Genomic DNA, 13,174 nt, shown 5'->3' with positions numbered 1-13,174 from the left:
CAAGCCCCATAGTTGGGATCAGCTGGAAAGTGTGAAGATAACACTGGCGGGCTCACAAAGAGATTGTGTCTGGCAGCTTCTGCAAATAAAGGAATTACACAGGTGATGTTTTGGCTAAACAAATATCTGGGAAGGGCAGGATCATTTTCTAATCTCTGAGGCTAGAGGGGTGAGTCATCACTTGGTGCCTGCTTTGACACCTTCCTGTTTCTGGTTTGGCCACCTTCTCTCCTCAGCTCTTTTTCCATGAAGAAGATCTGTAGAGGTTATGCAGATGTTGCCTGAAGCTTGGGAAGAGGCACTGGGCTTTGCTTTATGTGCTCTTCCATCAGCTGTTGAGAACGGCTTTTTACAGGAATGGTCTGATGCAAGAGCATTTTCCTCATGCTTTCCCTGGATTTTGCTATGTGTGCTGTCGCTGTTGGACAAAGCTGGAGGGCTGCACTGACCGTTTTGCTCAGTGATGAACAAGTCCTGTTTCCAGCTTATCTGTGCGAGGGCAAACTGTAGCTGCCTCTCAGTTCCCCACAGTGGCTTTTCAAGGCACTGGGAAAGAATTTCCAATGCACTCGTGGCCTTCCAATCAGGCCATATTTATTTGTTCATGAATTGTAAACATCTTAACCATTGCTTGCAGTACATCTTTTAAAACATTACTGAGTGTGTGCTGTGTTGTACAATTAGGGGAACCTGTGAATGTTGCATAGGCTAACTGCTGCTCTGATGATATGTGTCTCTCACTAAAGTCTGTGAAGTACTAAGTGAATCCTGCAGCTGAGCAGGGCACAAGCACTGTTGGCTGGAAGGGAAGCAGCTTAGGAGCTCAGGATGCCCTCTGCAAAGACTAATGCATACCTTTCCCTTCCACAGCTCTTGCTCACCTAAAATATGCCTTGTTCTTTTGGCATGTAGCCTGCAGTGATACAAACCAGAGTGGTTTGTGGGACTGTCCCAGCTCATGCCTGTCTCAGCTTTGTTGCAGGGGTGGAAGGGGCAAGGGAGCAGGAGACACCAGAAGGCCAGACATTCTCCTCCTGTGGTCTGTGCATGATCCCAGCATTCCCCCTGGACAGACCTAGCATAGGATCCCAAACTTGGTACCTGACTGTAGCATTTGGAAGCTGAACTGCCCCAGGCTGAAAATAATATGAATATTCGAGGGCCTTCAAGGCTATCTTGATCTCCCTTTTTGGCACCCAAAAACCTGCAAGGATTCCACAGAGCTGCAGGAGTTAATACAGATCAAATGTCCCTCCTCATGAAGTAGTGGTCTCCTAAGCCCCTTTTTTAATGCAGCACTAAGGTTAAGAATTTTTACAACTGTTTGTTTTTTTTTTTTATTGTTACTGTAAAATAGTATTGCTAAGCACCATAAAAAGGAAACCTTATGGTTCAGATTTACTGTGGTGTAGATTCTAAATAGTTTAATAAAAGAAAACCAAAAGCTTTTGGATTTTCTTCAGTGGTTAATACACAGCATATTCTTTGCAGAGCCAAGCCTCTGGCTGTCAGTCGAACTGTGGTTCATAGATGTGGTGTGGTTAATAAGATTATAAAACATGTCTCTTGCTAGCCAGCTACCACACACTAATAATAATAGTAGTAATAATTCATTGCATCTAGGGATTTTAGGTGAGTTGGTTCTTTTTAAGAAATGGAGAAAACCCCTAAAAAAGTGTTGAAAGGAGGTGGATCACTGCATCCACTCTACAGGGAGGGGAAATGTGTGCGCATGATCGAGTTTGTGCCAGGGAGTGATCCCTCCATTTTGCTACAGCTGAAATAATCTGTTTCCTGCAGGCAGCCTTCTCTTGGTTGTACGTGTGCACACATGGCCTTGCACAAGGGAGAAGTAGAGATGTGAGGTCTCTGGATGCTGCCCTGCCTTACCAAGGGAAGGAAAACTATGTGCAGCACAGCAGACAGAGAAGAGTTGGCTAACTTTTTTTGTTCTTTCCCGGTACTTCCAGATCTGTTGAGCTTTGCAGATGTGCAGACTAGAAATGCACTTTGGACTGTGCTTTTGAGCAGTTAGTATTGCACAGAGGCAATGTTTTGTTGAGGGAGTCTTGTTTCCAAAAAGGAGAGTTCCCTTTGTCAGAAGAGGAGAAGCAATGTCAGTGGTTGACTTCAGACTTCCTCAGGATGACTCATTAAATTTTTGAAGAGCAATTTACTATTTATTTCATTTATTAATTACTATTTATTTTATTTATTCATTTACTATGAAACTTCAGTGAATGTTGAACTTTTTCTGCATGTGAAGGTAGAAAAACAAAAATTTTAAGTCTTGCTTTAATTTATAGGAGAAAAACTTTTTAACTTTCACAGGCTAAAAGCAAGTCCCTCAGTACATGTGCAAGTATATGCAGCTATGCTGCTGTCAGAAATCAGGCAGAAGTGCACTTTGCTTCCTATAAACAGCCACCATTCTCTCTCTGTGCACCTTAATCTCACTGAAAACATGCCTCAGAGAGCACCAACAGAATTTTATGTGGCTTGGGCCCCATTATTTGAAGCTAGGCATATGAAAATGAATATGGAATTCTTACAGAGAATTCCCCTTGGAAAACAAGGGGTGACTGCATTGTGGAGTGGTTCTGGGAGGTGCTGGTGGCTCCTACTGCCAGGACCAGACCCTGTAGGTGTGCTAGCATGAGGCAGCCGTCTGGGACAGCAGGTGCATGCCCAGCCTCCCCTCTCTGGCTCTGGGCTTTGCAGCCTGGGAAGGGCTGAGGGGCAGGGCTCCAGGGACCACAACTGAGCAGGCAGACCTGAGGTGGGACCTAGCTGTAAAGGCTGTCAGGCATTTCTGCTTACAGACATTGTGTAATGGCATAGCTGGATGTGCATTATTGTTGGCACTGCTACTATCATAACTGGTACAAAACTCTGACAGTTTTGTACCAGTTGAAGAAAGCCCAGAAGCTTTCCATCTTTCAGTCATTCACTTCCCAACATACTTAGAGAAACCAGCTAGTCTCATCTTTCCTGTTGAGAATGCTAATCTTGTTTTGGCTGCATTTTTGGAGCACGGAGGCCATGTTGCATTGCAGGGCTTTGTAAGAAAAAATGTTAAGTTGTTAGTTCTTTCATAAAACACAAATTTAAGAAAGTGTTAGTACTCCTCTGAGGAGATCAGTTTGGATGATATCAGGGCACTAGAGTAGAAAAAACGTTGATTTCTGAGTGTTGCCACTTTGCTGCAATCTGTGGAAGGGAAAAGGGATATGCAATTGATGCTGTGCTGACATGGTAGACCTGCTGCCTGGTGTCCAGTTGTGACTTCACAACCAGTTTCTTGTGTAGTCTAAACACAACTTACTTTTTTTTCAGTAACTCAAGAAAATATTTTTCCCATCTTATGGTATTGTAAGAAAAACAGTGTGGTGGTGTTTGGTTGTGTTTCTGCTCAATGCCATGGAGCAGATCCTGTGAGAGTCGGTCAGTAGGACTGTCCTCCTTAAGCACCCAGTAGGTCCCTGGCAGAGCAGTTACCAGCAGTCTGAGATGGGTGAGTCTTTGGGGAGGTGTAGAAGCTGGATGGACACTTCACCTCTGACACTGGTCAGGTGCATACGCTTGAATGTGCCATAAGCTGGGGACTTGGCAGGAAGCTGCTTGCAGTGAAGGGTACTTGCTTGTGTGCCAGATGCATCTCCATCTGCAGTAAGGTAAAACAGCCATAGGTCTGCTGCTGCTGCTGCTGCTGGGTCACATCTCACACCACACAACCTGTACTGGTCAATGTGGGCAGACTGTGAAGCCACCAAATCAAAAACCCAAGGCTAGCATGTCAGAATTTTACTCCCCATGCACCCACTGTGACTTCCTTCAAAGCCATGGAGGGGTGAGGGCAAGGGAGAGCAGGGTGCCCCCATGGCAATGGGGCTTCGCTTTCACAGGCTGCTGTTGCATTTCTCTCTCCTGACAGGTGAAGGGCATGGAGAGACACCACGCCGTCAGCTCCCAGTACCGCATGTGTTCCTACTACCCACCTGCTTCCTACCTGGGACAGGGGGTTGGCGCTCCTATGTGCCTCCCCCAAATCCTGACCTCTGAGGACATCCCTTCCTCCTCAGAATCAAAAGCGAGAGGTAAGTGCACCCACTGGGGCGCGTGTCAGCACCTTGCTTTGCACCTACACCCTGGAGGTTGCTGCTGGGAAGGAAGCTAAGCATCATCAAGCAGCTGTTTTAAAGATAGTGGTTGACTTCTGGAAGGATTGTTGTGATGGTGTACAGTCATGCAGTCTTGCACTTTAGAAGCCCCATGGTTCAGGAGTCAAATCAGTTGTACCTTCTTCACTTAGGTATGTCTCTTAAGTTGTACAGCACTTGAGGTGCTGTCTTTGGTGCTTACCACCTGGCCTCCCTCATAGGAGTAAATAACAATCTTTGCTCCAACCTCAGAATTACCTTTCTTCTCAGAAGTGCTGTGATTTTTTTCACAGGCCTCCCACTGAGTCTTTGCCATCCTTTCTGAACCGCATGTGGGAACTACTCCTGCATCCCAACCATATGATGAAGCTCTTTGCAGACTTGCTTCTGGTTTATTTTTTTTTTTTCAAACTCATCATACCATGTTACTTAATTTAAAACTACTGTCGATAAATCTTTCTTTCCATATTGTGTTTCAGGCTCTCCTAAGGATTACTGTAATCCGCAGTAATTTCCAGCCCTGGTGAATTTACCCTGTGGTTTTGACAATGTTTCTCATGCTTCCTTGTTCCCTTACTCCCATAGCAGACAGTGCTAACACAGGTGTTAACATGGCTCTGCCGGAGTAATCCAACTCCACTGAGTTGCCTCTCCATCACTGAATCAGGTCAGTAACTGATGCTGGAGAAATAAGAGAAACAGAGAACAAAATCTTGATATTCTCCAGCATTCAAAGGTACCCTGAGTGAGGACAATAAGCTTTTCATGTGTTTTGTTTCTCTATACCAGTCAGTGAACTTGGCAGTTTAATTTTATATGATCTGTGGAAAGTATTTTTTTTTCATTTACTTTACACCTGCCAAGTTTTAGTGGGTTGTTTTTGTTTGTTTTTTATTTCACTGAGTCACAGCAGTGATAACAGCATCCATCCTCATTTGCTTCTCTTTCGTTCTACATTGAAATTAGTCTTCTCTTTCTGTCTTTTGGAAGGATGTATGTTGTGTAGGTTCCATAATTGTTCTCATTCATGGTCTTTTTGTGGCTGAAGTCCTGGTATCTCATTCAGTTGTGTTACATGGTTGTGTCATGACAGGACCTTAAGGATCCAAGTGATGTTTTGGAAGGTGTATAAAGTCATACCTGTGGCTCGTGTAAATCAGCACTGAGCCCTTGTATTCACTAACTGCAGAATCATTTCTGTGGAAGAGGTGGCTGTTCTTTCATAGTGGCTGTTTCTCAAAGTCTTCCAACTAACTGTGGCATGTTAGATAGATGAAGAAACAACATATGGTGTGATGAAACCGTAGACTTTTCCTCCTTCTTCAGTAGTTTTAAATGGCTTAGAGAAATCAGTGATCCTTGGTTCATTTTCCTTCTCTTTTCTTCAACTTTATTTTATTCCCTCTTTTCTAACCACCAGTGAACAGTGACGTCTTCCTTTCTGCCCATTGGTTGGAGAAGCAGTTGGTTTTATGCTCAACTGCGGTTGACACTTTTTCTTGCATCCATCACTACTAACTCACTAAGAGGTCTTACCAGCCAAGTATTTTTAAAAATAGACAAAAGACCTTATACCCTTTGTTCCCAAATGCACTTCAGTAATTTTTCATCGCTCTAGAAAAAAATCACACGTAATGTTCCACTGATTTTTAAACTGCATAAACACTGTATTTTCAATAATCCCTGACTGCTTCTCCAGACACTATTCCACACACAGATATTGTTCCCTAAGTTACACCATCAATCAGAACCCGACAAGCAGTGAGATGTAATTTACTGAGATCAAACAGTATTTTCCAGACTCTGAAGAAGTGTTTTTCCATAGCAGGGAGCTAGTGGGTGAAAGAGGCACCAATGTTTTTGGAAGAAATTTGAACCCGTGAGCAGGATCATAGACAACAGGCTTCTTAGAAGCATCTTCTTTTTTCTTAGGCATGTTCTTGGAGGAGATGTTTTTACTTTTTCTGTCTACAGACAAAAGAATTTCCTCTGGAAATACATTATTTACTCTTCCATGACATTTTTCTTCTGATGCTTTTCACAGACTTGAGAGGGTTAGAAGCTTGTTACCTCTTTATTGTCACCTGTGTGAGTGCTGGGTGGATCGTGTGTATTAAAGAGGGGGTGGGTCGTTTCCCCAAAGTATTGACCTGCACATGTTGCAGTTGCTGTCTCCCACAAAAGATACATTCTTAAGTATTTCTCTGTTGATCATCGAGCTGAGCTTTCTGTCCTGTCCTTTCAGTGCCTGAATCCTTTGTTAAGAAGCCTAAGTGACATGTTTCTGCAGGGTTAGTGGTTGCTACTCGCTGAAGGCAACTCTAGTCCATTTTTAAAAAAGTAATTCTTACTTTATTCATTCCTTTTATGTGTTTGAAGTGGTAATCATGCTCAGAGTCCTCCTTTCTTTTTTAAAATATGTATTGATGGATATTAGATCCAGAAGGGAACATTAGTATAATCTAATTTAATTTGATATATAATGTAGACTGTAAAACTTCACCTAAACTCCTGCAGCAAACCTGTGACTATATTTTTAAGACCACTGTGAAGACTTATGTATTGCTAAGCCAGAAAATTTGCAGAAGGGTAACAGTGTCAAGAGCTGCAGGTCAAAATAAAAAACTGGGGTTTGTTTGGGCTTTTTTTTTTGTTTGTTTTGGTTTTGTGGTTGGTTGTTTTTTTTTTTTTTTTGGTGGTTTTTTTTTTGTTTTTTGGTGGGGTTTTTTTGTTTGTTGGTTTGGTTTGGTTTGGTTTGGTTTGGTTTTGGGTTTTTTTAAAATGAAGCTTCTTAGGTTTGGCACACTACCCAGAGTAGTCTAACTCCTTCCACTGATTTTCAGTAAGCCTCTCCAGGATTTATGAAATAACCTGCACAAAACCTTGGTTTGAGAGAGCCAGAAAGCACATACAAGGCATGTATCTCACTCTGGGTTCTGTTTACACTGCATGAAAGTGCAGCATTTGTTTATCTGTATGAAAGTGTTTACCAGGTTTGGCAAAGTGGCAGAAAAATTTAACATTCAAATAGAAAGATGCAAAGGATAAACATCCCTGTATCTGCAGACGCTTCACATTTTAGAGCAGTTACCTGGTCTTAAAGTTGACATAGAGTGGAACCTCCTCTATGTCATCATTGTGTGAAATGTTGAGATAATTACACCATAATTATGGTGTAATTATCTATGGTGAAAAAAATGTCTTACATTAAAAATTATGTTCCAGCTGCAGGACAGTTTTGAATTTTTTATTTTCATGTCCTGAGTGTCAGGAGTGTTGGAAATACAAGGAATAACGCACTGGAGCAGTCTGTATTTGCAGCTTAAACATTAAGCAGGAATCTGAAAGTTCTCCTAAAGACATGTAAAAAAAGACTGTTTTGATGCAGAAGACATCAGCAGTTTTGTGTAAATAAGCAAACATCATTTTTTGAAGAAAAAAATTTCTGGTAACTTGTTTTCTGTGTCAGCCTAACTACTTCCAGCACTAAAACACCTTTTCACAGTCCTTTCTAGAATTCACATAGCAGGTATGCCTGGTTTTACAGTTGTGGAAATGAAAGCAACACAGACATTCCCAGAATCTGCATTTAGAGACTCAGTCTTGCTTCTGGGCTTGGATGCTGTATCAGCAACAGTACTGAGCCATGGGAGAAGCCTGGCCAAACTGGAGCAGCACTGTAAAGAGCCTCTTCCAGTAGTTCTGCAAGAAGGGGCATGTTGGAAGCAATCTCCCTGCTTAAGATAAAAAGTTTCACTTTGGCAAAAGCATTGCTGGAATGCAAGGAATGCTATGTGCCCCAGAAACATATTTGAGAGATGCAAAGATTGGATGTTTTCTTCCCAGCTGGGTTTTTATGTATCAAAACTTTTTGTGGCTTCCTATATATCTTAATTTTGCATGAATATATGTCCTAGAAGTGAATGCAATGACAAACAAGTAACACTTCAGAGACATAAGTGGCACTTGGCTATAGGTTCAGAGAGGTCAAGAAGTACTGGTAAGCAAAAGGTCACTGAGACGATTTCCCTGAATCTGAGCTGCTTTCTGCAAGCATTGAAGTTACAAAGATGGACCTGCAAACAAAGCATGCTGGTTTGATGTGTCTGTGAAATTACCCCAAAGAACAGCAAAAAGCCTTGCCTCTGTCTGCTTGTAATTTGCAGCCAGCTGGGAAGATACACTGATGAAGCTTTACTAATAAAGTGCTTAGGAACTGGGAAACAGCTATAGCAAATAGCAACTATATATAGCAAAACAACTATAGCCCAAATTATCTTTTGTCTGTCAGCTAGCCACAATCTGTGTAAACCGAAGAATAGATCTTTCAGTTCCAGGCGGTCCAGGTGTTGTCAGGTATGAGACAGACTTCTACTCCTTTTCTGTGCACCTCTTTGGAGAGCATCACCAGAAATCATCTTGAGTTTGGAAGGGTTTCAGCAGCAGAGTGTATGGGGAGGATAAAATTTTGCACCCAGAAATTCATCAATATTTAGCTTGTGTGTTATGTATGTGTGTCTGTCTGTGCATCTTTTGCTTAAAATGTGACCTGTACTCAAGAACATCTGTCCTTAATCATGAAGGAGCAAGCAGTGTTTGCTGAAAACTCAAGACTCTAGTTTCCACTATCATTTTAAATCAAACTCTTAACAATAGATTTTGAGATAACACCAAAGAAGAGGAAAGGGGTAAGGATCTAAATCTGTAGATCTGCACCAGTTTGCTCAAGCAGGTCACTTGAACTTGGGGCAGCTGTTTATTTTTTTGTGCATTCTCATTTCTGCTTCTTACAGTCCTCAGTGGCTATGCTGCATGCAGTTTCCCTTTGGCTTTGATTACAGTGACGGAGAGCAGATTTTGTATTATATTTCTGCATGCCTTAATTATGTTGCATACACATTGCAATGTTTTGTAGATCTCTTTAGGAAATTACTTTTTAATATGTCATTTTCATTAAAATTTGAAATTTTGGGTGTAGCTGAACAGACAGTTGTTGGGCGTGCCCTTTTTTTATCTTTTAAACTAATGGGGTTACTAACCCGGATTCATGATGGTATTAATCATACTTGATAATTTCAGTAGTTGCAACGGCAGCTGTCAAAATATATTTCATAATGTTAGACATATTCAGTATAAGCTCATTTTTCTGTGTATGGAAGTCTTTTTATAAATTACTAGTCTGTGATATAAATGAGGTTGTATTAGTGAAGATTTGAGCAATATTAAAATAAGTTTATAAGATCTGAGGGGAATTCCTAGAAATAAAGTAATAGGAGCATTTTTTTTATTCTTCTTTAATTCAGTCCTGATTAAAAGGCTCATTTTAGTAGTTTCTTCTCTAAATGCAACATTTATATTATGCTCACTGAAAACCATACAGAGCAGCTTTGCATTGGGTGGCTGGCTGCAGAAAATCAGACTTGTTTCATGACTTTTTCTGATTCACAGGTTTTGCTGATTCATGTCAGGGCAACTGACAAACCCTTGCTGTTTTATTTGGGAGCAGCCACTGGTCCTGCCTCCAGAGTAGTAGGAAAAAATTGTATTTTTGAAGGCTTTTCACCTGTTTTTGTGGAACCATAGGTATTTCTGGACTGAGGCTTTAGCATCCCCTAGCAGGAATTTTAAGATCTCGTGGAAACTGTGTGGGAATGCCTTCATTTTTCATCATCCTAGCAAGAGAGAGTGGGACAGCCTGAACCCTCAGCAGTTGCCAGTGGTACCCTGTCCCCCCACACCTGCAAAACCACATGTGCATGCATAGTTGTCAGAGAAACTGAGGTTTTCTCCATTGGATGTATTTGTCCATTGTTTAGCATGTTTTGTGGATCAGAGGATGCAGTGGTTTTGAAATTGAAGCCTGCATTTTGTTATGAGTTTCAGCCTCTGAGTTGGTAAAACAAAGGTTTGAAGAACGTCCTTCGATTCTGAAGAAACTTAAGTCGGTGGTTCACTTGGCCCAGGCAGGTGCCAGATCCAGATCAATATGTTTATGTGTACTGCCAAAATCTCTACTTGTTCAGTTTCCTTCTATGAAAAGAAATTTGCAGTGTCCCATCAATCCCAGCGGGGAAAGCCTTGCTGAGTGGGCAGTAGAGAGCCAGCAAGGGGAGAGTGGTGCCACCCTGGTAGCACTGGATCCTGCACAGTGTGTCAGCATCTCTCTGTGCGCCTGCCAGGGTGCTATCCTGGAATACATAATGGCTCTGTTAGCTTTCCTTGGACACCTTCCCTCTTCTGCTTTGCATTCTCTCAACAGAGGAAGGTTTCTCAGTGCCTTCTGCAGTTACAAGTGTATTAGAGCCATATGTTGAGAGACCAGTGGCTTATACCCACTGCTCCCCTGGACTTAATCTTGTGCATGTATGAGCTGCTCTTTATCTCAGATGGTGGATGTTACTATAGCTGATAAGGCTGTGTGGGATTTTTCTTCATGCTTTAAAGGATGTTGGGTCCTTCTCTGAAAAAAATCAACACTGTCAGTTGGGCTGCTTTCTTTTACAGCTGGTATGGCTTTGATGCTCTGAATTTATTATCTCTGGTTACAGAATTTTTCCCACTGCGACAGAAATTGGTAGAAATCAACTATCAGACTTTTCCATAAAGTGATAGAACAAATGAAGACGTCTTGTCAGGACAGTAGTCATTATCTAGGCATGATTTGTAATTGTAACAGTGATACCGCTCACCTCTTTGCTTTGCTTCAATGTGCAGTTGCATCCTTGTAACTTGTCTGGTTAAGAGAAGAGAGAACTCTGTATTTAGCTATAATTTTTCAGTCTCGGAAAGCCTCTCTAGACCACCTTGCAGTTCATGCCCGTTTTGCAGCTCAGGTGAGAGTCTCCGTCTGAGCTAGTTCTTCTGCAGCTTCTTCTGCTTACAAAGTAGCCCTGTGCAGATTGTGAGAGACTCTAGCAGAAGAAGCATTTGTTACTGACCTCTAAAGGAAAAGGGAAAAGAAAAGGAATTACTAAGGCTCCGTAGTGTAGAATGGCCTTGCGTCTTGCAGGGAGCTGAACTGTGACTCTTTGCAAGTGGTTGTTGCAATCCATGGTGATGCTCCTGAATGATCTCAGGGGAAACAGAGAAGGGTTGCATCTGTTCCCATTGCCATGCTTGCATGCTATGAGTAGTTTTCTGTCTTTTCCTTTCCACTGTCTCTTCTGACAGAGGAGAATTAGCTTTCCTACAGGCAGTGGGCAAAGTTGCTGGGGGATGTTGGAGTGCTGTGTGTAACTGCACAGGATAACAGGGAATCGTCACATGGGAGCAGGACCAGACAGCCCATAATTAATTCTGCCTGTTTATAAATACACATATTTATATTGCGTGCATAAATAATACTGATGTATGTTCCCTGCACTTGATGCATGTAATCCTGCGGGGCAGGGTAGGGGACAGATACCAAGGCTACTTAAAGGACTTTCTTAATTTGGCAACCGTCAGTGTGCCTGCTCATCAGACATTTTCAATTCTATGATTCAGTGTAGCCAACGAGTTTATTTCCAGTGCTCCTCACAGGCATAGCTCAGGCCAAGTACAAGTTGAATAACCTTCAGGAAAGCTGTGCTGTCCTTCCGTCGGCCGCTGTCTTTGAAAATTGCCTGCAGAGTTAGTGAGCAGGAACAGTTAAGATTTACAAACAATGATGAAGCTTGTCATGCATCTTTCACCATTCATCATCTGGGTGCCGTGGCTGGGCGGTGAAGTGTTCTTCATAAAAACCAGCTCAGTGTGAAATACACCTCGCAGCAATGTTTACTGCTCTGAAACTCGTCAGCAGCCCTTTATAGTAAATCCAGATTGCGATGTGACATTACAGTATATCATTGCAGAGCGCACTGGGGTTTACACTAGGAATGAGTGCAGTTCACACCAGATGAGATGTCGAAATTGAGTTATGTAGGAATTTGGCTGTTATATGGGGATAGCTTTTGTTTTCTGAGGACTGAAAGTTAGCTTTATATATATATAATATATATAATCTACACATACCTGCACTTGTGTGTGGGTGCCTAGATCGATATACATGGATATGTAGATACACATACGCTATGTGCACGTTCTGTGTACAAAGCCTGCATATGCTCACAGATTTCTCTGACAGGACTCTGTCTTATGTTTATGCTGTTTTTTACTAAGTTTTTCAGTATTTTGTTAAAGTGCTGCATTTCAGTGTTACCTCTTCAACGAAGTAGCCATTTATTTTCAAAAAATTATTTTTTCAAAGAGTTTTCAATCTACAGTAGATGATGCAGTTGGCTGGTAACCACTGAACAGAGCTGGAGAGGTTTGGGTTTTGTGGGATTTTTATTTGTGAATGTCTCCTAGAGCTTGGAAGGTGAAACTTTGAGCAGAAGATTTGGGGAAAACTTAGACAGAAGCTTTAAAATGCAAAAACTACAGTGGTTACTGTACACCTGTGTGCTGGGATTGGTCATGTTCTGCTTGCTTGTGTTAGTCCTTTAAATTGCAGTGTGGACAAAAGGTCATTGAGAATAGGATAAAATAGTGTGTCTTTGTCTAATACATATAGTGAGAAGTCAGTGCAAAATACAACCAAGACACTTTATGTATCAGTAAGTTGAGACTGAGTCTTTGGAGATAAATGTGCTGTCTTGGGCAGCTGGTTGTGTGAGAAACACCTCTGGAGTTATGCAGTAATAGCTGTATAAAGTGGAAAGCACACTGTGCTGGTTGGCCTTACAGACAAGGATAATAACTTGCTTCAGTAAAAGTTAGATACTTTGGTGGTAGTTAACAGATTAAAAAGAAAGAAAATACTTGAGACAGACAGTGAAGTTTTTAAATGCTTCCTGTAATTTTGTGCTATTTTATTTCAGTGCTGTTCTGCAAAGCCTGTGAATTAAGTTATATTTCATGGTCTTCAGTGCTGTGACTGCTTTATCTTCTGAGGTTGAAACAAAGCTGTCATTTTCTGGAATCTTCACTGAAGTCTTTTGGTTTTATTATTGCCTGACTTTTCAACCAGAGGGGGAGATATATTTGAAATA

General features: G+C 41.7%; 1 protein-coding gene across 1 annotated transcript in view; it reads left to right on the top strand.

The window, feature by feature from the left end:
- Window positions 1-13,174, top strand: part of DMRT1 (doublesex and mab-3 related transcription factor 1) — a 57,944-nt gene that overhangs the window by 29,314 nt on the left and 15,456 nt on the right. The window contains exon 4 of the mRNA XM_038124705.1: window positions 3,935-4,097. Within this exon, the coding sequence (XP_037980633.1) occupies window positions 3,935-4,097 (163 nt within the window). The remainder of the gene's footprint in view (window positions 1-3,934; window positions 4,098-13,174) is intronic.

This window comes from Motacilla alba, chromosome Z (genome assembly GCF_015832195.1).
Source record: "Motacilla alba alba isolate MOTALB_02 chromosome Z, Motacilla_alba_V1.0_pri, whole genome shotgun sequence".
In the NCBI taxonomy this organism is placed as follows: Eukaryota; Metazoa; Chordata; class Aves; order Passeriformes; family Motacillidae; genus Motacilla; species Motacilla alba.
This window is presented reverse-complemented; position numbering and strand designations above follow the sequence as displayed.